The 25,655-nt window shown below is 39.7% G+C and overlaps 1 protein-coding gene across 4 annotated transcripts in view; it reads left to right on the top strand.

Moving 5' to 3' along the window:
• Positions 1–11,374, top strand: part of srgap3 (SLIT-ROBO Rho GTPase activating protein 3) — a 64,156-nt gene extending 52,782 nt beyond the window's left edge. The window contains exons 12-22 of one of the 4 annotated variants that reach the window (XM_038697071.1): positions 113–143; positions 532–592; positions 1,202–1,279; positions 1,412–1,546; positions 2,090–2,195; positions 3,358–3,585; positions 3,773–3,846; positions 5,773–5,953; positions 6,158–6,307; positions 6,400–6,721; positions 7,558–11,374. In XM_038697071.1, coding sequence (XP_038552999.1) covers positions 113–143; positions 532–592; positions 1,202–1,279; positions 1,412–1,546; positions 2,090–2,195; positions 3,358–3,585; positions 3,773–3,846; positions 5,773–5,953; positions 6,158–6,307; positions 6,400–6,721; positions 7,558–7,998 — 1,807 coding nt within the window. In that variant the 3' untranslated portion in view covers positions 7,999–11,374. The remainder of the gene's footprint in view (positions 1–112; positions 144–531; positions 593–1,201; positions 1,280–1,411; positions 1,547–2,089; positions 2,196–3,357; positions 3,586–3,772; positions 3,847–5,772; positions 5,954–6,157; positions 6,308–6,399; positions 6,722–7,557) is intronic. The other 3 variants (XM_038697072.1, XM_038697069.1, XM_038697070.1) reach the window with 3 other exon arrangements.
• Positions 11,375–25,655: the final 14,281 nt, after the last annotated feature.

The raw sequence follows: 25,655 nt of genomic DNA on the forward strand, positions 1-25,655 counted from the left end.
TTAGCCTTCTTTAACCTCCAGAGGGGTCATTCGTCATCTGAGCTTTTCTAACTTTTTGCTTTTCTGCCCTCTCTTCCTCTGCTACTCTGTGCCTTGCTGCTTTCTGTCCCAGAGGAAGAAGGAATGCCCGCACCCGCATTCAGGTACCTCTTTTGTTGGAGGGTATAGGTCAGGGCACAAGGGCACTAAAACTATAGTAAATGTGCCTGCTACTGCTTGGGCTACACTTGCATGCTGCTGGTTTCCACAACTTTTTGCATTCTGAGACACCAGGTTATTAATATCATATATTAATACAATCATTTGGGTGTTTTTGTTTGTTTTACACTGCTCATTAGATTTGCTAAATAGTATGTTGATGAGGCTATTGTGTGTTTAATGTTTATTAAAACATTGTACAGTTTATAGCAGTACTGTATAAAAGTTACACAAAATACTATATGTTATTACACTTTTAGTTACGTTTTTTTTTTGCTAAGATTTCTCTTGTGTTGTCTGTATGTATTTATTTTTCACAACATTTCATTTCAGGATTCAGGTCAACCAATCCCACTTGTTGTTGAAAGCTGTATCAGATACATCAATCTGTATGGTAAGTCTGGCATCATGTTGCAGTGACTACTACTTCTGAGTGAAAGGGGAGAAAAAGAAAGCAAATTATGAAGTCCTTTTGAGAACTCCTTCAGCCTCATAAGAAGTGACAGCTAGTGTATTTCCACAAATAGCCGGAGGTAGAGCTACTGACCTGCTCAGCTCTCCTCCTCTGTCTCTGAGGTGCTCAGCTGCCTGCCAGTGATTTGACAAGCTCATAACAATAGATCACACACAGAGAGTTTTGAAAGTCCCATTGGTCTTTGTTTTGTCAGCTCAGCCACCCCCCCACCAACTTTATAACTCCTCCCTGTCTACATTCACATCTGTCTTCAGCTCATTGCCGTTGCCTGAAGGCCTTTCCCCTGGATCTGGACCTAATGAAACTCCTGAAAACTGATTAGGAGCCCTCTAACTGAAACCATATGCTACAGTCTCACTGAGGGGCCCTCTCGTGGAAAAATACGCATCTCCCTTTATGACTAGATTACATTTCCTGCTCTGTGTTATGTGTTTCCAATAGGCTTTCTTGAAGCAGGCACTGGGGTTTGGAGATAATGATAGCTAGCGTAACTCTGAATCTCCAAATTCTTGGTTGTATTTCTTTCAGGCTTGCAACAGCAGGGCATATTTCGTGTGCCAGGATCACAGGTGGAAGTCAATGATATTAAAAACTCATTTGAGAGAGGTGAGTCAAAGACAGATGGTATTATGCCAGCTTTCCCCTTTTTCATGTCACAAATACTTAAACAGGGAAATTTGACTTATTTTCAACTCATCAAATGTCACCACTGAAAGCACATGAATTTTTCTTAATCAGGTGAAGATCCCTTGATTGATGACCAGAATGAGCATGATATCAACTCAGTGGCAGGGGTGCTGAAGCTCTACTTTAGAGGACTGGAGAACCCCATCTTCCCAAAGGAGCGCTTCCTGGACTTCATCTCCACCATCAGTGAGTCACAAACAACACAAAATATTCAAAGCCATCACCGTCGTGAGTGGACTGGTCAAATAGAAAAAGATAAAACACACCTCGCAGTTTCTCAGAAACTCAGCTTTACTGAAGTAGAGAAAGGCATGCAATGCAACACATGGAAGCAATCTCAACACCAGGGCTCTCTGTCTGATATTTAACAGAAAGCCAGTAGGAAGAGGAGAGTGTGGGCCACATCAGTCTGCCGTGTGCACGTTCACCACAGAAACATTTCCCCGCTGTTTCTACAGTAATAGTTTGATCAGTATGCCTTAGGGGTCTGGTGAAAGGCAGGAGGGGGCATCTATTAAAGTGTCAAATAACAGCTTTCAGAATCTCCTCTGCTTTTTGCTTTTGCTCACTTTGATCAATTTTCCTTGCTATGGTCTGGTTTATATTAGATTTTAGTGGACAGTGTTGTTATAGGCTCAGTGCCCATATATATAAAAGTTTTAAAGCTATATTTGCCTCTTGTTTACTACAATGTAAACCTCCTCTCTATCTCTGTCCTTTGTGTTTCAGAGCTGGAGTCGGGAGCCGAGAGAGCGCATCACATCCAGCAGATTGTTGTGACTCTTTCTCGCACCGTCATAATCGTCATGAGATACCTTTTTGCTTTTCTCAATCAGTGAGTTTGCACTGATTCACATTACATTTTAAGCCACAGGTCCTGGTGTATACAGAAGAGCATGTAGAGAGGAGTTCTTTATTCTTTGCACAGTTGTGATTGAATTTTAAGCTTAACTTATATGCTAACTGAATTATACTGGGGAAAATCGATGTTGAACAAACACAGAACAGCTGCAGTCAGGTGACAAGACAAGATCCAAAAATATATTTAAAAAAACCCCAACCTGCTATTTATTGCTACATCTGTCTGCACTGTTTGAAGTTATTTATGGGCTCGGAAACTCATGCCTCGCTAAAGTAGTATAACTGTCCTCTTATAATGGATTTTATTAATGCTCCTTTTACTGAACAACCCGTGGTTGTTGAAGCTGTGGCTTTACTGACTGATTATGACTTCCTCTTGCAGCACTGAATGATTTGGTTACCAAGAGTAGGTTGTGGCATGTGCTGGACAAGTCGATTTGTTGAAGGAGTTGGCTCATCAGAGTGCTTTTTAAGCAAGTGTTTAACTGAGCTGTGCAATGAAGCAAGTAATAGTGTATGTCAAAACTAAATTCAGTTAAAGCCAGCGACTCTGTCTGCTACATAGTTTGTTTTCAGGCATTATGGGTTTAATACTGACACAACGTAATGGACCACATGACTACTTGTATTAGAACAGGGTCACAAAAAGTCATGAACCCACAGAGAATTATCACTTGACTCTGTAGTTCCCCTCTGCACTATGTAGCTTTATAGCATCTTTCAGGTCAAAATTAAAATCGCTAGGTGATCTGGATTATGACTGCAAATGAATGATAATGTGACTTCTTGTCTGCTGAATGTATAAAGATGAAGCTTTTTGATCAAACGTTCACCATATCAACTTAAAAGGAGGTAGGAAGACAGCATTGAATTCACAGCTTGTTTCCACGATCCCCAAGTGACCAATCCATATGTAAGCAAAAGGGAAGCCCAAGCATGAAAATACAAAAAAGGATTGTAGCCTTGTCACTCCTAATTTGATTGACAGTTTTTTTTAATACACAGACTACACACAACACAACAACTTATTCTATACATGCAGTATTTATGTTGTCTGAGGTTAAAGGTTGCTTACATCTGTAATATTTGTTTATGCAGGAAATAAATACACAATGCCCCCCTGTTCTTTCCCTCAGTCTCTCCCAGTACAGTGACGAGAACATGATGGATTCATACAATCTGGCAATCTGCTTTGGTCCAACCCTTATGCCCATCCCAGACGGACAGGATCCTGTAGCGTGCCAGGCACATGTTAACGAAGTCATCAAGACCATCATTGTCCATCATGAACTCATCTTTCCCAGTCAACGTGAGCTGGATGGCCCAGTGTATGAAAAGTGCATGACTGGGGGAGAGGAGTACTGGTAAGTATTGGCTAGACCACACATGTAGGCAAAGTACAACTATGTTAAGACTACAGTTTTGTCAACTCCAACTTGTCCGCTGTTTCAGAGGAACAGCTGCATTCTTTTATCAGCTAATCAAGCAAATATTTTTCATGCTTCTATGTCTACATATCGCTATCTTTTTACGTTCCATTTGCAACGACAGTGACAGCCCCCACAGTGAACCAGGAACTATTGACGAGGCTGACAATGGAACTGAACCACACACCAGTGATGAAGGTCAGTACATCATAGTAGTCATTTTTCATCCATTTTTATGAAGGGGGCTTGTTATTAAAAAGGTATTTCTTTAGCCATGCTAGGTGCAGGGATCAAGGGATGGCAATGTAGGTCGGTCTGTCCATCATTTTGGTCCAATATCTCACTAACATGATCATGAAATTTGGTAAAGACATTCGTGGTCCCCTTAGGATGAACAACTGACTTGGTTATCCCCTGACTTTACCTGTAGAGCCACCTGCAGGTTTTTGTGGTTTTGAGTTAAATGTCCTGATAACAAATTGGATGCATTGCCAGGAAATCACGGTTATTCGTGTTCTCCTCAATGATCCACTGACTTTTCATCTAGCTCCATCCTCATGTCAAAATATTGGATATTTGTCCAATACTTTGCTTGATAACCAAGTACCAGCAAAACTAATAACATACTGATTAGCCTCTGTAGTTGCAATTTGTGTTTAGTGCTAATTTGCAAATGTTAGCATGCTAAGACTCAACTAAGATGGTGAACATGGAACATGATATATGCTAAACTTCAGCATGCCAGCACTGTTATTGTGACCGTGCTAGCATGCTGGCCATAGCGTCTAGCTTTTCCTGATTCACAGCATCCAATGTTATTACTTTGTTAGTATGTTATATGTTAGTATGTTAGTACTATTATTGATGTTACTGCCTAGTTGTTTGATCTTGATGAAGAGAAGTGCATATATTGGCAAATAATATTAGATGGACTTCACTTGATGTGATTTTAGTACCTTTGTGGATAAGAGAGCCTTCTGCACAGACTGACCTTCTTTTAAGCACTTTTGATTGAGAAGTGAGTGAGCTTTGCACTGCAAAAGCTTATGATTGGAAAGGCTTATGTGATGTTTGAAGCTGAGGACAAGTTGAGTAAACAGTGTTGGCATGCTGCTTTGCCTCTTTGATCTGTCTTTCTGTGTGTGTGAGTCTCTCTCCTCCCCCCTTTCCCCGTCCCTTCTCCCCTGCTCGCTCTTTGTTCAGTGTTAGTCAGCAATTCTCCTGGGACTTTCTCCTTTGTGCAGTATTTCCCCAATTCTAGTCTGAGCTAAGAATGCATAACTGGGCCAGGCACACAAGCCAAAAGAATAATATCTCCTGTGCTGGCAGTGAAGTGTCAGTGGACAGGTCTATTGAGTATGGACCGTGTTAGGTCAGACTGGGGTAACCTTATCTCTGAGCTTCATCTGTGCTGTTGGCTGTGTTTGTAATGAGTGCCGACCCCTTCTCTCTTTTCTTCCTCTTACATGGAAACGACAACACAGGCAGATTGCCTGCTGTAGGTTCGGCTCATGCTGACCTTAGTACTGAGAGTCCTATGTGACGTGATGGGCTCTGGTTGCACTGTAGTTTCTGTAGTCAGTTCAGTTGGTTCCCTCTGGCAGCAGTTTTCATGGAAGAAAAACAAGTTTGGGTCAAATTAGGAACTAAGCAACCTTGTTGTGATGACCATGCCTTTTCTGTGTTCATTACTTTGTAACTGAAACCAAATATGAACAAAACTGCTTTTCATTTTTATTTACATTAACTATAACTGTCCTCTTACACGCCATTGCACTCTTCGAGTTGGTTTTTCAAGAGGGCTGCAAAACTGGCCTAATGTGTTTACATGCTGAGCCGATTGATGTTAACCACATCGTTAACTCTGACTGACCCCTGCTGGCTGGCCTATTGAAATACACTGCAGCCAAGACTAGGTTTTCCTGTTAAATTTAGGCAAATTGTTTGTTTATTATGTCAGACATATTTATAATGTAAACTGAGACATACTAAGTTGAAGCTGAAGCTTAGAAATTAGAAGTACATATTCCAGCCTCACAATATGTACTTAACAAGAGCCAGGGTTGTATATTATGTGTTTATTAAGCTTTTTGTTGATGTTTCTTTGTTTCTTTGTGTTTTCAGAGGTTGAACAGATCGAGGCCATCGCTAAGTTCGACTACGTGGGACGCAGTCCCAGGGAGCTGTCCTTCAAGAAGGGAGCCTCTCTGCTTCTGTATCACAGAGCTTCTGAAGACTGGTGGGAGGGCCGTCACAATGGTGTGGATGGCCTCATCCCACATCAGTACATTGTAGTACAAGACTTGTGAGTAACAGCACAATGTGTTTTCGTAGCTGTTGTTTGTCTTGTGTCAAGTAATTCTGTCTCTTAAATGTCAAATGATCATTACTGAAGCTAACTAGCTGAAGCTAGCATTAGGATAAACGGTTGTGTTGAATAAAGTACTAAAATTTTGATCAATTACTGTAGTTATAATGTACCTCATGTGTTTATCTTGTGCTTTTTCAGGGATGATGCTTTCTCAGATAACCTCAGCCAAAAAGCAGATAGTGAAGCGAGCAGTGGACCATTGCTGGATGATAAGGGTTCATCCAAAAATGATGTCCCGTCACCATGTGAACAATCACCTGATTACAACTTTGGAGGAGTCATGGGGAGGTGGATACAGTTTAAACACCTTTCTTGTTTTAAAAGTTGTATTGATAAATTTTCTTGTTTGACTGGAAGTCTAATCTGATTTCTCTCCACAGGGTAAGGTTACGGTCCGATGGAGCTGCAATCCCACGTCGCCGCACTGGCACAGACACCCACAGCCCAACCAGAGTGGCTGACACTCCGCCACGGGCTGCAGCCTGTCCCAGCAGCCCCCACAAGGTGTCCATCAGCAAAGGCCGTATGGAGAGCCCAGAAAAGAGGCGTCTTGGCACCTTTGGCAGTGCGGGAAGCATCAACTACCCAGACAGGAAGGCCTATCCTGAGGGCCACCCTCTGAGACCGGTTCCAGGGGCCACTCGTCACAGCAGCCTTGGGGACCACAAATCACTGGAGACTGAAGCTCTGGCCGAGGTAAAGGTGGGAACTTTCAGGCAGAGCCAAAACTCATGGGGAAAATGGTGCTAAAATTATACCTGGAAATAGAAGTTGTTTTTTTTGGTATAATTAGTTTATATATCTCTGTTTGGTGGCCTTTTGCTTTCAGTACCAGACTTTGATATAAAGTTTCAGACAATTATAGTGTTTATATAAACGGATTGGGAAGGTTTGGTAGAGCAGAGCCAGGCCCCCTGATGTAGCTGTCAATCAGAGAGCAGCAGCTGGGACCTGGTGTAAATGTCAGGACCAGACTGCAGCTGGGAGATAGACACACCTCAAGGACACAGAGGCCTGGAAGTGAATAACAAGCTGAAGAGCGGTGAAGGTTTGGCACCTCATCAGCTAATGGCTGCAGCCAGTAGGTCCAAGCACAATCAAAACATAAAATGTTCAGCGTGTACTTTAACTTGACTAGAACTGATGGGTTCTGATGGATCATCTCAAAATGGTACAGGTACCTCAAAAAGGTACTGAATAAAAGTTAATGAAAAGTAACACCCGTATAAAAAAGATAGATTTTCATTGCTGAGCGTGTAATTTTTTTAATATTTCATCTAAAATCTCACAATTTTATAAACAAAACGGTTTAAGTGATAAAGTGCCCCAGTAGAATTATTTAGGAGCATAGGCCTTCTAGTTTTGCATGTTTTAGCCCGTTTATCACAAATCACTTATACCTATATACTTATGCTCACTCAACTAACCATTTTTCAAACCATGCTGCTCTGTTTTTGCAATGTGGATGTATCCTTTTTACCATACCCATTGCTTTGCATTCATTTCCATATGATTAATCTTCATACCTCTTCTACCAGGACATCGAGAAGACTATGAATACAGCACTCCATGAGCTACGTGAGCTGGAGCGACAGAACACCGTTAAGCAGGCTCCCGACGTGGTGTTGGACACCCTGGAGCCCATGAAGAACCCAGTTAGCTCTGAGCCTGGCAGTCCACTGCATACCATTATGATCCGTGACCCGGATGCAGCCATGCGCCGCAGCAGCAGCTCCACCTCTGAGATGATGACCACCTTCAAACCCGCTCTCTCCGCCCGGCTGGCTGGGGCTCAGCTGCGCCCCCCGCCCATGAGGCCGGTGCGTCCTGCTCCCAACCAGCACCGCTCGAGCAGCTCCAGCTCTTCAGGGGTCGGCAGCCCTGCTGTAACTCCCACTGAGAAGATGTTTCCAAGTAATAACACTGGTTCTAATATGAATACTTCCAGTGATGCCGGGGATAAGTCTGGTACCATGTAGCAAAAGTGGAATCTGCTAGGAGGGAAGGTTGTAAAGTTTTCCAAGTTAGGGGAAAGCTTACGGAAATGGGCGCTGATGTGTGAAGAGCAGATATGAATATTTTGCTCTCTGTTTTCTGCCTGACTTAATTCATATATTCAGGAAGCTCCTGAAGCGAGCCTACAGTACAGTGTGTTACCATGGTGATAACATGGTGGCAGAAGCTGTAGAGGTGTCATCGCGTAAAGCTCACCTCTCTTTGAAACTTGATTTAACTACAGAAAATGTGTATAAGAATACACATCTTTCAGTTTTACCTCAGTTTCAACAAAAATCTGTGCCCATGTTCTGCTCTCACAGATACAATAAATGCAAGTGAAGCAATACTTGTGTGAAATTTGGTATTAGTTTCCACCCAGCACACATTGTCCAGCAGATGTTTCAGTCAATCCTACTGGTTTATGAAACGCCTCATCTGGACGGGTGTAAACATTCAGGCTAAAATACCATGTCTGTTTACCATTTAGGTCACAGGCCTTATGGCTGTACATACAAACTTACTTGAAGTCGCCATGCTTTCTGTTTGTACTATAATACAGTGGCTGTAACTTAGTTATATACGTCTGCATGCAGGATTTGGAGTACAATGAAAGATTTGTAATGATGTTTTTTTTCTCATATGGTCATTGTAGCATAAAATATTAGTTTGAAACCTAATTTTCAAAGATGGAACAAAAATTATCTAAAAATCACGTTTCAGATGTCCAAATATTTGACCAAGTAACACATTGGGATCTTACAGTATTATGTTTTAAATCTACTGGTACTCAAAATGTTGTACCTGAAGTCATCGCGTTCACTGCTAAAGATAAAAGCATCTCCGCATGGAAATGATCACTGAACTCTTAGACATGCCAGTCAGAACTAAACAAAGCAAGTCATCCTCTACCATCATGTATGGTTGGACTGTGGGCAGACTTAACGTGGCTGCTTCCATGTTTTTTTTTCCTTCTATGTCCTGTATATGAAATGCAGAAAACTAATGCACCAACTAATGTAGGAACTCTGTGGTAAACTTGTACATAATATATAGCTAGTAATTTTTTAAATGTTAATCTTGTACAGGCTATTATGAAAAAGGCAAAGGGTTAGCTGTGAAGCACGTGTTAAGATCATAAACCACCTTTTTATCATCTTCAGTAAACTACAAACATATTCTTTGGCTGTTCTGATACCGAGGTCCAAAAACTAAGCTTGCCAGGGGGATCTGGGGGCATGCAATTGGATAACAGAAGCTTTAAAACCATGTCAGTGTGCAGTAGTATTGGCACACCAAAGTAATGTTATTTTTAGGCAATTATTATATACACCCCAGAAAAATACAGAGGTCCGGACTTGACCTCAAAGATGAGTACAGCCAATTGGCACAATTACCACTGCATTTGGCAATAGTACTTTAGAAAACTGATTGCTGTTGAACAGACAACAAAGGCTGAATAAATGTTTTCTCCATTATGTTTTTGACGCACTCAGTTTACAAAGCTTGATCTGTTTTCTCAGTCTAATTTGGGTAATTTTATTATTGCACAAGATACATTAAAAAGTACCCTCTGACAGTTCCTCTTTCAAATTTAAAATGTGATTCTCACCCACGGGAACCTGAGAAATATGATGTTGTGAGATACGAATATGACAGCTGTTTCCTTCCTTCCTGCGTTTTTCTTATCTTCGCTGATAGATACAGTTATGCTCTGACTGTAGACTATTTCTTTTTTGTTGGAAGAAAACTAAATAGAGCACATTTCGTTGTGTTTATATCTACTGTACCTCTTGTCATTCTGACAGCTCTTGTCCAGAGACCTTGTTATCCGCATCCCAAAGAGCCTGCTCTGTTCTGCATGTTTTGTGCTGTAATGTCTGACTCATATTCTGGGGCAGTTAAACAATGGCTGTATGTGGTGCCATGCCTTGGTAAAACGCACAATTAATTAAATATTGGATGTTTGGGTTTTTTTTCCCCTAAGAAATGGGCTCTGGCATTTATGCGGACTGGGAATTAAGCTGCTTGTAGCAGTTTCTAAAATAGAAGTAAAAGAGAACAATGCTTGAAACAAAAGAAACTTAAATATTAGCATGCAATCCAGGCCCTGATTCCACTGTCAACTGCAGTGTTGCTTCTTGTCAATGTATTGTTTGCTCTTTAGTTGTCAGAGACAGATTTATAAATGTCCAGTGTGAAGAACAGAGAGCTATTACAACCAGAAAAAAAGAAATACAGCATTTAAAGTCATGCAGTGCAGTCACATCCTCTGCTGGTTTCGGCTGGTATTGCGTCCTGATACGTCACTTTATGTGGGCATTATAAGTATGATCTGCAGCTGATATTACAATCACTAAACGTATCCATAAAATTCTATTTGTTTGTTCTGGTTACAGTTTTGCGCCTAAATCTATGAAGATAGCCTACTATTACAAAAAAGGACATACATTTATTAAAATACAAAGCAAGCACACACTTTCAAAAGGGGAATTATCATCCTTATATTTAACTAGACTGTTGTTGTTTTTTAATTTATAGACACTTATATAAGTGGAGCAGACAATTTGAGTGCCTTTTGTGCACAACTTCAATTTTTATTGTACTTTTGTATTTACTTTTTTAACTGTAAATTGTGTCTATTAGTTGTCATGTTTATTATAAACTGACTGGCTTTTTTATCTTTACTTTCTAAACTCAGTTGTCAGACCTCCATAAGGAATAAATGGTGTAAAGATGTTCCTTTTGTGAATTACAGAAGAATCATCATGAAATGCTCGCCTGTGTGTTGGTGATTATAAAAACTACTGTATACACAATCTACTGGTGAAGTTCAGTAGAATCATCTCAGAACATTTCTTTCATCTTTTTGTTTTCCGTGTGAACTGCTTGTGCTGTGTTTGAGCCGTTAACTCTTGTCTCTTAGCTCCTTCCCTTTTAAAGCAAAATCATTGCAGTATTGTTGGAAACAGTGGGACTGATATGGACCCTCTTCTTGCAGAGGTTATAAGGCACGTGGTGCACTCTCCTTTTCCCTACATGTGATGTGACACAGACATTTTCTTTCCTGGGATGTGTGCTGAAATGGGTATCACTGTTTGTCTGCTGACATGCGAAGACATTACGTTAATATAAAAAAATGACATTACAGTAAGAGAGCAGACTAAAAGCCTGTCATGTTGTGGGGACCGGAGTGTGAGTTGCTGTCACTCTGTTTACCTTCTCTTTAATTGTTTGTCTAGTGATGCTGTTTGTTGATGAGTGTCTGGTTGGTTGAAACCCTGTGATGTAATGTACACCATACCACTGACTGGATGTTGAAAACCCCTGCATCCAAATAAAACCATTATTGCTCTGTGATCTGGAGTCTGTTTTTAATTTGTGATGTTAAAATGCCGCTCTGGGTATTTCTCTATTGCTTAATACCAGGAAATAAAGTAAGAACAAAAATAAATTATCGATAAGTTTTAAAAGAAGTTAAATATGAAAAAGCTGTTTTTACATTTGAAAATAATATATGTAAATAGGCTGAGTGAGAGCTTATATTACAATCACGAGAACAAGAGTCCAGGCATTAGCAAAAAAAAAAACGAACTGACTACAAAATCACAGTAATTAAATGCCAAACGTAGTTCATTCTGTGGCCACATGGTGGAGAAACTGCAACAGGTAAAGTGTTGATGGACATGAGGTTTACATGTAGAGTTTATGTCAGCTCTCTGTTGAGTACCGTTTAAGGATTAGGAGGGAGTGTTGTAGTGATGGCTGCACAGTTTTGCATAAATTGCATCTGAAATTGGCTTTCTATTCCACTGCTCAGACAGTGTTACACCAGTAGCTCACACTGATAGAGCATAAACAAAATTCAATTTGTTCCACCTGAGAAACCCTAGCTCAACAAGAACATGTCAAACAAGCAACTGTTCCCATTAATCTGCAAAGTATACCACTTGCTTACTTCTACGGGAAGTGTTCTTTCGAAGAGTTCTGTGTTTGGGATAGTAGATCTGACGCATTAAGTTATAAATGGGATCTCCATGTGTTTAAGATGTGAGGTCATGTTGTCTAAAATAATTCAAGAAAACTTGCGGGAGCAGTTTTATTTTTTCAGAAAACAATAAATGATCATATGAATTATTTAGATTACTTGGAAAGAAAAGAAAAACAACAAACAAATCTGCGGTTACTTCCGCTGGCATGGAAATTATTTTATGCTTCTCTAGAATGAGATGTGCTTCATCAATGAAGAACAGATGTTACAGCTGGTTTGAAAAATAAGTTGCATAAGCCCTCTCCAGTGGCCTAATTTGGCTTATCTTCCATAATAATTAATGCGCAAATGAGAGAAAACCTTCAATAACGCATAATCTCTTTGTAAGAGATCAAAATTATCATAACTTCCTGTTTCAACCTTAACCCTCTTCAGCTTAGCTACATTAAAACAATTAATGGTGGAGCAAATACACTCTTTAATTAAAACCACCTGAGGATCATTCATTTTCATAATCAGAATAAAAGAATGTAAACAAATGGAAGACACGTTTCAGTTAATTGTGTTTCTATGTTATGAGCACTATTTTACAGCAAAAATATCGGGCAGGACGCTAATCATAAATGAAAATGGAATTTTTTTTACATTTTTACCTGAAGCTACATGATGTCAAGTGACATGATGTATGATGACAGAATACTTACAGAGTCCTGTCACATATGTGCTGTTCACAGGAGTCATCTGCTCATACACTCTTGGCTCTATGAAGGTGTTTTATTTAAATAATTTCAAATTAAATGTAATGTTTGTTTTGTAATAAGCAAGAAGATTAACAAAATCACCAAAGCACAAGACAATGGTCTGTTAATCGCCTTAATTATCTGGTAATTTGATCAGAAATTTAAAAAAAAGTAATTTACTGAGGCAATAGAGCAGCAAGTGGAGGCAGGGACAGTATTCTGTTATAACAACAACAACAACAACAACAACAACAACAATAATAAAAGATGGGTTTGGCCTTTTTTGCCTTTCAAAAAGGAGTTTATACTTTTTGTGACATTCAATCCCGATGCTGGGGTTATTTCAATGAAGTCTGAGAGCATGTTCAACACCAACGAGATCAAGTTCAAGCTGAGCGAAGAATTCGAGGAGACGACTGCAGAAGGCCGAAATACCAAGACTCACTCATCACTCTTGAGATTTAGCTGCAAATGCTGAGATAGTTTTTTATGCTTGATAATGTTTTGCATACCTTTTGTTTACCCCAGAGATGCGCTGGAGATGGAATTGCCACATTTTCATCTGCACCTCCTTAATGTAATGTGACTCTATGAATAGGTAGCAGTTTGGATACTTTGGCATGATACATGAATGTTGGATGGATCAAATCAGGGACCTTCCAGATGAGAGAGAGCCAGAGATCAATATGTTACTGGCAAGAAAGAGAGAAGGGACTCTTATGTAAAAAGATGAACATGAAGCCTTTTTATTTTTCATATTTTCCCTGTCTCAGTGTGTCAGACAGACATCAGAGCTGCATAGATCCCTCACTTAATACTTTATGCTGTAGGGCAATCAATAATTTTACTTTGATGCATTTTCATAAAAATTTCTGACCTCACTCAGAAATCGGAACATCTTGTCAGTTTCTGTACATTTATGAAAGTCAATGGTGGCATGCTTCATCAAGCATAAAGAGAAAGGAACTCGAATGATCAACAGACTTTCAAGGTTATAGCAGATGGCAACTCAGTGACATTTCCAGCTATGCCTGTATCTTTGATGTGCAGGGATGCAGCCTGGGTAGGACATATGGAGCATGCATAATAAGTTATGCCCAAGACGCAGAACACTGTCAACCTGGCTGTTTTCATTGTTCATGCACACTCTCACACAAATCACACCAAAGACTACATGACATGTTGCACATGCACACAAGTGTGTTAATTCAAATAACCCCTGATATTACCCCTGACAACAAACACACACACACACACACACACACACATAGATTGTACATTAAAGCTCTGAGATCTCATTGTTGCTTGTTTATATTTATGAACAGTGGTGTGCCAAATGTGGCTTTGCAGTTACGATGGAACTTTGAAGGGAAGTTTTTGAAGGCGAGAGATGGTGACGCTGAGGCCCTAGGCAGAGCTGACCCTACATGGCCAATTACTCTTTGATAGATGGTATGTTCATTTGATGCAAGTGAAAACAAATAACCCACATAATGTGATCAATTACATTAAGCTTTCATCTTACAGCCTTTTGTGGGTTAGGCGATGGATTTCAGATATTAGTTGTTGTTAATACACCCATGATTAAATGTCTTATAGAGTAGCTCATTGATGTTCTGTAGGTTAATGCCAATGTTCCTGGAAAGCAACCCCATTACTGAGTAATGACTTTAATAATGCAAAGTGTCTTCATGCTGTAGACTACATGCCTTTTGGCTTGTATAATGCACAAAAATTATTATAATGTTTAGCTTTTGAAATTTAGATTCAGTGCCCTTGTAACTGACTTGACAAGGTACTATGAACTGAACAATCATTAGAGTCCATACATATATGTGGTTTTAAATCAATATACAGATGGATGGAAATGTGACAGTGAAAACTAGCAGTGAAATTCATTCAGGAACTACTGATCGAGAAACTAATTTGATGAGGTTAGTCGCTGGTTGCAGGGTAAATATCCTGTCTAGTCTACTTAACAGTCTACAGTTATCAAAAATTATAGCAATTAATTCAAAGACATTTTCAATTATGCTCACCCGCACCCACGAAAGACATGGCAGCAGATAAGGACATGTACTAGCTTAGTAATCAAAAGGACCTCTGGGTAGAATATTCACGTAACCTGTCTAATACATTATGTATATGTAGTATAGAATATTAGCTCCTGTCAATTTGTTACAAGTAAGTCAAGTTCAATTCATTTAAACTGCTGATAGCATTTCATGTCACATGTAATGAATAATGTGAGTAAAGTACTACTAACAATTACATAGTAGGCTTTAGAATGAAAGAGAATTAGTCCAAATCCATTAAAACAGTCACTTTACTGAAAAATACTGCAGTAAACATTATAGACATTAAAACTAAAATGCATAAACAAACAATATTTTCATCTTCATAGTATGTCTGTGGCTCAGGGTCTTTGCAAATTATTTCCACTGAATCAGTAGATTCAAAAGGTTGAAAGGTTCGTTGTTGTCATTTGTCCCCCTGCTAAATGAAACCGAAGCACAATGTTTAACAATGTAGTAGCAAAACACTTATAACACATGTAAAATGTATCAAGATTGAATCAATAAAACATAGCTCTCTCATCAACAGCTTCAAGGACAAGGCTATCTGTTTAACAACAGTCACAACTCTGGCTTCATCTGTTTCCCACAGCTCCAGCCATTATTAACATCGCAGACAAGTGCAGCTCTGCTTATGCATTGGGTAACACGCAGCTGGATGACTCACTAGCAAAGGGCCTAATTAGGCAGAAATAATACATGTGGAGAATAGATAACAGTATAACACTGATAAGGCAAAGCACAGTACAGTCCTTCGACACTGATCGTGTATGTCATAGTGCACATATTTCAGCCTAAGGCCCATCTAGGATCACACTATGGACTTTATGTTAAGCTTTGCAATCTTACATCCCAGAATTTATGTTCACATGTTTTCATTCTTTGCATTAGCAAAATTCCTTTTGGGGAAAACATAATGCTGCCTGGATTAAGTTTTGCATGACGGCACATATTTCCCTGGGCATTAGAAAGTTAAAGAGGTGGTATTGTGCTTTTTGGCTTTCTCTCTCCTTTATTGAGTTATATACCTTTTTTGTGCATGTAATAGATTTGCAAAGTGAAAAAGCCCAAAGTCCCATCACCCACAGAAAACTCTGCTCTGAACTGCTTGAAAAGAAGCTTGTTTGTAGCCCAGCCGCTTCCCTCTCCAGGCAGTCAACGGACATAAAGTTGTTACTGTGATGTAGAGACAGAGCTCAGTTAAAACTTTATGGATGAAAGATACTTTTGTTATAGATTAATAACTCACCACTCTGAAACTCTTGCTCCTGTCCATGTGCTTCTTCTCCTTCTTCTGGCTTTCTGGCAGACTAGATGCCTTACGGCATATTGCTGCCTCTCACAGTTCATTCTCAGTATCGTTTTATGGCATCACCATTCTCAGAGAGGTAATCCTGTTGCAGATATTAAGTCCATGACTGCTTCCAGTATCCTCAATTGGTTCTCATGAGGATTTAAATGTCTCTCAATGTCACTGTCTGTATTCCAGCTCCTGGTAGTGCAGAGTATAGTTGATCTCTTTGCCTTTTGTACTGTTGACATTCCATAAACACATTTTGATTGCAGGATCTACAGACTCCATCCTTATGTTTGCCCATCTTTGCCAGATCCCATGCAAGTCCACAGTGTCCCAGTCTCAGTCTTGTCATGATTACAGAATGTCTTCTGGTTTTACCCAAGTAACACTGCTCTGTCTTTATTTTTTTGTATTGAATAGTAGTGATGAGCCCTTGTTTCATTTTCCCACTGCCTCTGCCACACTGCTGTAATGTGTTCCTTAATGACAGACCGACATTCAGAAACCCCAATACAAGCTGCTAGATCAATGTCTCTTTTCGAAGCCATTTTTGCTGCCCTGTCTGCCACCTCATTCCCTTCCACCCCAACATGTGCAGGCACCCAAAGAAATCCCACTGACCCTCCAGCCTGTTCGATTCTATGGGTATACCATCAGCTCTACAAACAGGATGGCCGTGCTCCCCAATTGCTTCCTCTCAGAGTTTTTAACACAGAAGCCGAATCTGAGCATAATACTGCTCTCCATGGTTGAACTTCCTCCACCCACTGTAGTGCCCATATAATAGCTAGAAGTTCTGTTGTATACACCGATACCCCCTCAGACAGTCGCTTGAGCTTTACAATTTCATATTGTGGGATATAAAAAGCAAAACCCAACTTCCCAGTTTGTGGATCTTGGGATCCATCTGTATAAATCTGTAGATAAGACCCACAATGATTTTGCAGTCTTTGTTTTACCATATTGGAATGCACAGTGCCTTCATGATGTTTTATGTTGTCCATTATACTCTAGTCTATTTCTGGTATGGGCAGCATCCACAGTGGTACAACTGACGAGTGAACTTGCGGGGCCACCCCTACCTCCTTCAGTCCCAGCTTCTCCACCTTTTTACTGATGTTAAATATAAAAGATTCCTTCCTCCTTTTCCCTGATTCCCACTCCCATGCATTAAGTAGTACTGTTTTTGTAGGGTGTTCTCCTTTATGTGCTCATAACTTAACATTATACAGCATTGCCAATTTCTCCCGTCAAATTGATAGTGGCATTTACCCCATCTCTACCAGTAAAGCCGGGATTGGAGCTGCAACATAATCTCAGTGCCTTAGCCTGTATTACTTCCAGCCTTTTTAAATGTGTTTCAGCTGCTGTCCCGTAACATACACAACCATAATCCAGTCAAGACCTTACCATTGCCCTGTAGCTCATTAGTTGAGTATCTCTGCCTGCACCCCATGTACTACCTGAGAGGGAACGCATTACATTTATCACTTTTTCACCCTTACTTACTACATAATTTATCTGCTTTCTCCATGTTAGCTTCTCATCGAAGTGCACACCCAAGAATTTGAACTCTTTTACCCTCTCAAGTGCTTGTTCATACAAAAATAAACCACCACATTCAGTTTTCTTATTACCAAATACTATGTACTTTGACTTATCTACTGAGATCTTAAATCTCCACTTTTCACCCCAACTAGTTACCATGTTCAGTGCTACCTGCATTCGCTCAATTATTTGTTTGATATTCCTGCCCCTTTTTCAGATGGCCCCATCATCTGCAAACGGAGATTTTCCAAAATTCCCAATTCCTTCAAATATATCATTTATCATAATGTTGAAAAGGACTGGACTTATTACACTTCCCTGAGGTGTTCCATTATCAATACCTGTGCCATCTGAAAATGCATTTGTCCTTCAAGAAATCTTGTATCCAGTTAAGCATCCGCCCTCTGACTCCAGCCTCTTAAAGTTTTATGACAAGCCCCTCCTTCCACAGCATGTCATATGCCTTTTCAATATCAAGAAAAAATTATACTTCTTTATTCACCATTGCTTTCTTAATATCACTATCAAGGGAAATTACAGCATCCTTGGTACTTCTCCCTTTACAGAAGCCACTTTGTACTGGTGTAAACCATCCCTTCTTCTTTATAAACCAATCTGTCTGTGACCATCCTTTCCATTATTTCAGAGGACTGATGTCAGTGCAATGGGCCTGTATGATCCTGGCTTTGAAGCGTCTTTCCCTGGTTTTCATATTGGGACCACCAGTGCCAGTCCATGTTGCCAAGCTGGTCAGCAACATGAAGCCTACAGCTGAATCGAAGCTGTTTACGGGCTTCTCACTGACCCGGCCCTTCTCTGCCTCTGATTGGCTAGTAGTCTTTAACTAGGAACTACGCATGTGTAGCTCCCAACAAAGATAATTTAGAGACAAGAGTATCACTCTATAGCTAAAATGAAGCGCTCAACAAAGGGTGAAAAGAGGAGCTGCAGCAATGTGCAGTATGAAAAAAATATGTTTTTTTTTATTTATTAAATCATGTAAACCTGTTCTGGTACAACCCCTAAATAGGATTTTGAACCTGAAAATTAGAATAATACCACTTCTTTAATGAATATGCAACATTCATCTATGGTGTGTTTGTTGGAACTTGCTTTAGGTACACAATGAAGTGAAAAGGGCACTACAGATTTCCTCACTGTCTGTAGCAACATACATTTCAATTTCAACAGCAGCAGGCCAATACAGTCCTGCATAAAATCATGAACCTGAAACCTCAGTAAGGTTTCCTTAATGTGCGTGATGCTTGTTTTAATCCACATAAAAGAGCTACACATGTTCCCTTTCACCAAAAAAAAGGCTGAACCCACATATGTCTCCCTCATGTGACATGTACACTGCTTCTCTGGCTCATGGTTCTGATTAAAGTCCATGAGTAGGGCTCTGTTGGATCAACACATGCCTTGAACTCAACTTATAAAGTCATCTTCAGCTAAGTAGTACTCGACAACTTTTGTTTTTGCTGCAAAAAGCCTTAAAATAAGAAAGACTGTTCTGTGAAGGTGACAGGAGTAGGCTCCAGATGCACTAAAAATGTTCACCAGCACTCTTTAGAAAAAATGATGGAAAGTCATGCCTGGCTAAACATTTGCTTGATATTATCGGTATCATGAGAATGTTTTCTCCACGTGCGGAGAGAGATAGAAAGAGGCCCTCGTTAAGGAAAAAACTTGATGACAGGCTTAGTCTAACAAAATATAAGAAAACATTTAACATACTCTAGATAATCCTTAAACACACACAATCAGTAACACAACTTTGCACTGAAAAGAACATTTCTGAAATAGACCCCAGGTGAAACAACTTGTAATGGATTTATTTTGTAACATAATGCCTGAAAAAAGAGTCTCGCAGGCATGCAGTACATCGTGTCAGCTTGCTAATATAAGCATGTAATTACTGCTTGGCTGAGCATCCAGTGATTAAACATTTCCAGTTTCCAAATCCATCAGAATGTCCGCAGAGTGCATGCCTGAAGAGGACAGTGGTTGGTCAACCTTCAGTTTAAATAATCTGATGCAAAGCAGACATTGAGTCTATCCTGTATGTGTATGTGTCTGTGTTATATCCATTCTGCATTAGTATAGTACGGTATAGTTCATATTTTGTGGCATTTTAAAACAGTTCAGTGTAGGCATTTACTCATTCAGTGCAGGACTACAGAATTCAAAGCATGAGCCATGCCTTTTGTCAAACACACACTCACATAACTGAAGTAATTGTTTCAATAAAGACTTTTAACAGGTGTGACACTGGTCACAGAATAAATAATAAATGGCGGAAATTAAATAAAATTATATTATAATTTCCCTAAAAAAACAAACAGAGATGACAACAGAGAGCAGTCCATTACAAAGGGTTGTCATTTTCTGTGACACTTCCTGCGATAAACATCAGAACAGCTGTACAAATTAAAGTGGTCACATCCTCCTCTGTAGGGACAACCTTGTTGCCAAATGGTTTGTTAATGCTATAGAGGCCTTGTGGAAAGAGCCATTAATGCTTTGGCAACACTGGGAAATGACTTAGCTGGCCAAATGCTCTGGGGGTTGCACCCTCTAAACCACCAGGACAAATCTAAATACTGCACATAAATGTTCATGTGACTGGATAATCACATTCAAGTGCAGATGTGACAAGGTCCAACATAAATGCATGTGCATAATAAGACTATTAAAATATCAGAGGAATACATGCATACTAAGTCTTACATTTAAATCACTGAACATCTTCTCCTGGAATGCTGAATATTAGTTATATGCTTCTGCAAGAGGGGAAGAGTACTTTGCTCTGGAATGCTTTGTCTAAATGCATTGAATCAAGAGTATAGAACTACCAACATTTTAAAATAACGTAGCAAAAGAAAAAAGAATATAAGTTTCTGGTAATTTATAAAATAAATATACAGTGATACTAATACACGGAGTAGTGAGAAAATGAGATTTTATGGGTTATTGCGGGCCTCTGGTGAGAGCTTTCTGGTGTAGAAGGTTCTTAAGGGAAAATGCTGTATATGCTCACTGTCTGTGAGGCCCCTCAAAAGCCAGCTAAGCATTTTCCTGTTCAAGGACAAGATGTTATGACTGCTCCACGGTGCCTTAAATGTGGAGCGACTGTTTAGTTTAAGACTTTCTCATAAGGGACAAAGAGGACCTGTCAAAGCCACACACTGTATGTACAATATTAATTTTCTGATGGTAAGCTTGGAACTGGTTATACCATATTTTTTTGATACTTACACTTATTACCCAGGATAACTTATCGGCTGAAATGAAGAGCAGCAAGCCCGTCATAGTAGACGCACCACAATCAAGATAAATGCTATGGAAAACTCCTTTTCCACTCTCAGATTTCCTGTTTAGTTAGATTTAACAGAGATTATATTATGGGGCTGAGGCCCTGACTTGGTTAATCAAAGGAAGTCTTCTTGTCTTATGATATTGTTTTCCTTCATTCAGCCTAGTTTCCATCAGTGGTAACATAAAAATGAATCTTTACAAAGTATGGCTTTTGGATCCTTCAGTTAATTCTTTGCTGAAGTTTGTCTGTGCTGTTTCTACTGCCATGTTGAGACTTGAGCTACACTAAATAATCATTTAGATTGTTCCAAATTGACTGACTCTATTCACCAATAAATAGTATTTAATTTATACACTACAACAGTTAACACATATGTTCATCCTGTATTACTAAGTTCTCCAACACTATCGCCGGTTACTAAAAATGGTAAAACAATAAAAAATAAAAGTTAATTGACATTTAATCATAAGGCAACCTTTATACAAACATACAGTTCATTTAAACAAATGGAATAGGGACAGGCTACAAAGGACATATTAAAAAAGTAGAGTGTGTTATAAATTGTTATTGTACTGTACCAAAATGTTATTTCATACAATGCAGACTTTTGCTTTGTTATTTTGTAGCAATTCATTCCAATTCTTTAGGCAATTAACACAAGTATATTTATTTTTAAAACATATAAATGAATATTATTCCTACAGACAGACATCTGAAGGATTAATCAAACAAGTGAAGTACTATTATGATGACCTAACAGGCAGTTTTCTCCACTGTAATCTATGAGATTTCATATTTTTCTGAGTCATTTCCTTACAATGTTGATTACCCACATAGTTCGCCAAATATTTTTTGACAAATAGCTTAATTTTGTGCTCAAAGTTGCAAAAGTTGCTTAGTTTATAAAACGGGGTTGTGACGTATGCCCATAGTAATTCCATAAGTTATACGTCATTCTCCAAGCTTGCGCAGGCGCACTGTCACGCCTCGTTAAGTCAGAGCATCAAACCAATAAACATCGTTGTGAGCTAGATAACCAATTAATCATGTAACTTACTTAGAACTTACAGTAGGTATGTCTCTCTGTGTCTGAATGTTGATTTGTCTTTCTAGTTTAGTTAGCTAAGTTAGCCAGGTGTAGTTAGCTAGCATAGTTATTTCAGAAAGTTAGCTAACAGAGGGTCTTCATTTTATTTTTTAGTTTCCTCCTCTTGATTTAGTGTGCTGTTCATTTTCATTATGTCATTTGTGCGTGCGGTGTTGGAGGAAAGATGACAGAAAACGTCAGAACTGTCTTATATACAGTCTGCAACATGCATTTTACTGACGGTCGTTTTACCAATGCATCGGCGGAGGAAATGGTATCATAAGTCTTTACATACAGTTCAACAGAGTAATAGACCCCCCACACCCCCGCGGTAAAGTAAGTGCACCCAGCAGCGCTGCCAGGAATTTTCTTCACTGGGACAGGGAGGCTACAGTTATTGGGAGACTGGGGTGCTGCTGACTAATCTGTTGTTAGTCTGCTAAAAGGGGCGGGGACAGTGATTTAATATGAATATCTTGCTAAATGTTTCCCTGCACTGATTAAATGTTGATAAAATGTAGGCTAACACTAGTCTGTAGCTAGCTAGCTTATTTCACTATGGACATTAAGCCAAAAGGTTAATACCACTCACAGACTAAAGGCTACCCACCTTTCTTGGTGAAAACCTGGGTTACAGATTGACATCCTTTCCTTTGTCTTTTCTCTCTTTCCTTTTTTGAAAACCAGATTTTGGTTTACTAGGCAACATTGTGATCACTGTATTTCTGGGCATCTACTGACTGTAACTAAACACCTCACTGATCAGTGCGCTAAGGCAGGACCAAACCATTTCAGGCAGATACAGGGGGTGGTTGGTCAATGTGGATGTTTACTTTTTGGTCAATGGGGAACTTTTATTGCTATAAACAAAGAGATCATTAATTTTATTATATTTGAAATATATATACTCAATGATAATGGTTTATATAAGGCCCTTGGAATTGTCCTAAATTTTCGGCGCCCCTGAGCGCACCATAAAACGTAGTGGGAGTTATCATGTGCAGTGCGTGACAGGACTATCGACTGTATGATTGATAACAGCTGATACGCGCACATGGTAATGTATTACGTCCGACTATTAACCACACCCCCATTCTCTGTTTGAGAAAGAACGTTAACCGAAAACGGCAGTTAAAACCATGGTTAAAACTGGCTGGAGGGGGCTTTAATGCCGCGTTCGAGACCGGTCGGAACTAGTGATGGCAAGTTCGAATCTTTTGACAGACTCGTTCATTGAAATCTCGTTCATTAAAATGGACTAATCTTTTTTTGAGTCATTTCGTTCATTTGAACTAGGCTGGTTATTGCGGCGCTGCAGCCCTCTAGTGGGCGATTAAAAAACAGCGCCGTTCTCAAACACAGAAAGCTGCCTGGCTTGTTTTATTTGACAAAGTATAATGCACAAATTCACCTCTTGATTACTGTATATCATCATTATAGAAACCCCCCTGGGCCCCCCTGGGCCCACAACCAAATTCAAACCATGTAAAAACCACAGAAATATGTTGTCAATATGTAATCACCACTACTCCGGCTAAATCCTTCCATTTTCACAATCTTTCCTGATTATACAACCAGACCAGCCATACAAAGGCTTATGTATATAATTACTATCATTATCTCTAAAATGCTCATTCATACAGTAGCCTAACGTGCCTATCCATGAGTAAAATATTAATATCAGATTTGCAGTAAATATATTGAAGTAATAAGCTTGATACACTATCTGAATAAACACACTCTTATTAAAATTCAACCAATTTAATAATAATCTGGATCAAGTTCATAAATAACTCCAGCACAGAGAGAGGAACAGAGAAATAAACACATATAAACGCAGCAGTAAGGCAGGTCTGGACGCAGAATGGGCCACATCAGGTCCAGATTCTGCAGACAGAGAAACAAACATGAGCACATCACTCTCAAACACTGCAGGTTGTTCACCAGTCAGGAGCTGTGAAACAACAGCACGGCTCATGTTGGTAAATAAAAAGTAAAAGTTACGTTGCGTTCTCTGCTCTGGCGGACCTGGATCAGCTGTTAGCTGTTTACAGGGCTAATGCTAACGTTGCTATGTGGCTGTGTTTTAATGTTTTAATGACCGGGTCTGTTTGTTTTGGAGAGGAGACTACCTCTGAGGTAATTCGGCTCCTGGTAGAACTCTGTCAGGGCTCTGAAGAGGAGCGGACCCAGAACAACTCTCATCAGCTGTTAGCTGTAATGTTAAACACTAGCAGGACTAAAGTTACTGCGGCTGTGCTAAAACTATAACTTAGCACAACATCACTGTGATGTAATAATGTTATGCTTTATTAAATGTCACAAAATAGATATTAGATATATGTTAGTCCAGTGACTGTTACCTGACAGCCGACCTGCTTCTCATTCTCCGGCGCTGGCAGTAACTCAGCCTGCCGAATGAACGAAAGACTGAGGAGGACCCATGTGAGCAGTGAACGAGTAGTTCATTCCTGCTCCACAGTAGCTGTCACGTGACAAATGAACGACTCAGACCTAGAGACCCACAGTTGAGAGTCGTGAACTAATCACTTCTGTTTCCTGTGCTGCCTGCTTACCGCAGCCCTGTAGCCGAGCTGTCACGTGACAAATGAACGACTCAAACAGACCCACAGTTGAGAGTCCTGAACTAATCAATTCTATTTCCTGTGCTGACGGAGCCCTGGCAGCTGCCGTGTGACGAGTGAACGTAAGAGTCAAAGATCCTTCACGCATGCGTGAAAATGAACGAATCACTCACTGAGACAATCCGTTCCTCGCGAGTCATACACACGATTAGGTCTTATGAACAAAACGTTCTTTGAACGACACAACACTAGTCGGAACTGGTATTTTTCACAGTTGAAACTTCTGATTTCCGACCTCAAAGAGTTTCAGGTGCATGTTGGTGCATGACGCCGAAAGTGAACGAAAAACCATGGCTGACCGTGACAAGCAGGGTTTTAGGTGTTACTTCAAAGGATGGCAGTTTAACTGCAACAACTGACATAAATAGCCTATACTTACTAGTTAATTGTGTGCCCCTCTAGCTACATCAGTTGGTAACCCTCAAGTCAGTCAGTGTTGTAGATTACACTTCCTAATGTTTTGGCATTTTTAACAATAACTTTTATGCAGAGAAGATGACTTTATGAGAGTCTTTACTGTAGCCAGCTACCTAATAGACCTAACATATTTCTACATCAATGTACATGCAGAACAGGTTTTACTATATGATCGTATATGTATTATTTTAATTTATACATGTAAATATACTTTTTGTTTCCTTTTAGTTTATGGTTTACCATTTACAGTGTATGCTTCCATGGGAGCTGCCATTGTTTTGTGACGTCATTCAGATGCTACTCGTGAAGTCGGGGTACATATTTTTTCTCCGAGTTCACAAGTAGGAAATCCGACTTCAAGTGGCGTTCCAGGATAGTTTTTCTAGTTGGAGACATAGGTTGGAGATCGGAAATTTCCTAGTTCCAAGTTGCCTGGAACGCAGCATGAGATACACCCTTGACAGACTGGTCCATAACACAGCGTCACAAATCTGAGCTCCAATTCAGCGGAAGTCGTCAAAT

Source organism: Micropterus salmoides, unplaced genomic scaffold, assembly GCF_014851395.1.
Source record: "Micropterus salmoides isolate LMB-PRFRI ecotype aquatic unplaced genomic scaffold, ASM1485139v1 Ms_hic_scaffold_4, whole genome shotgun sequence".
NCBI classification, from domain to species: domain Eukaryota; kingdom Metazoa; phylum Chordata; class Actinopteri; order Centrarchiformes; family Centrarchidae; genus Micropterus; species Micropterus salmoides.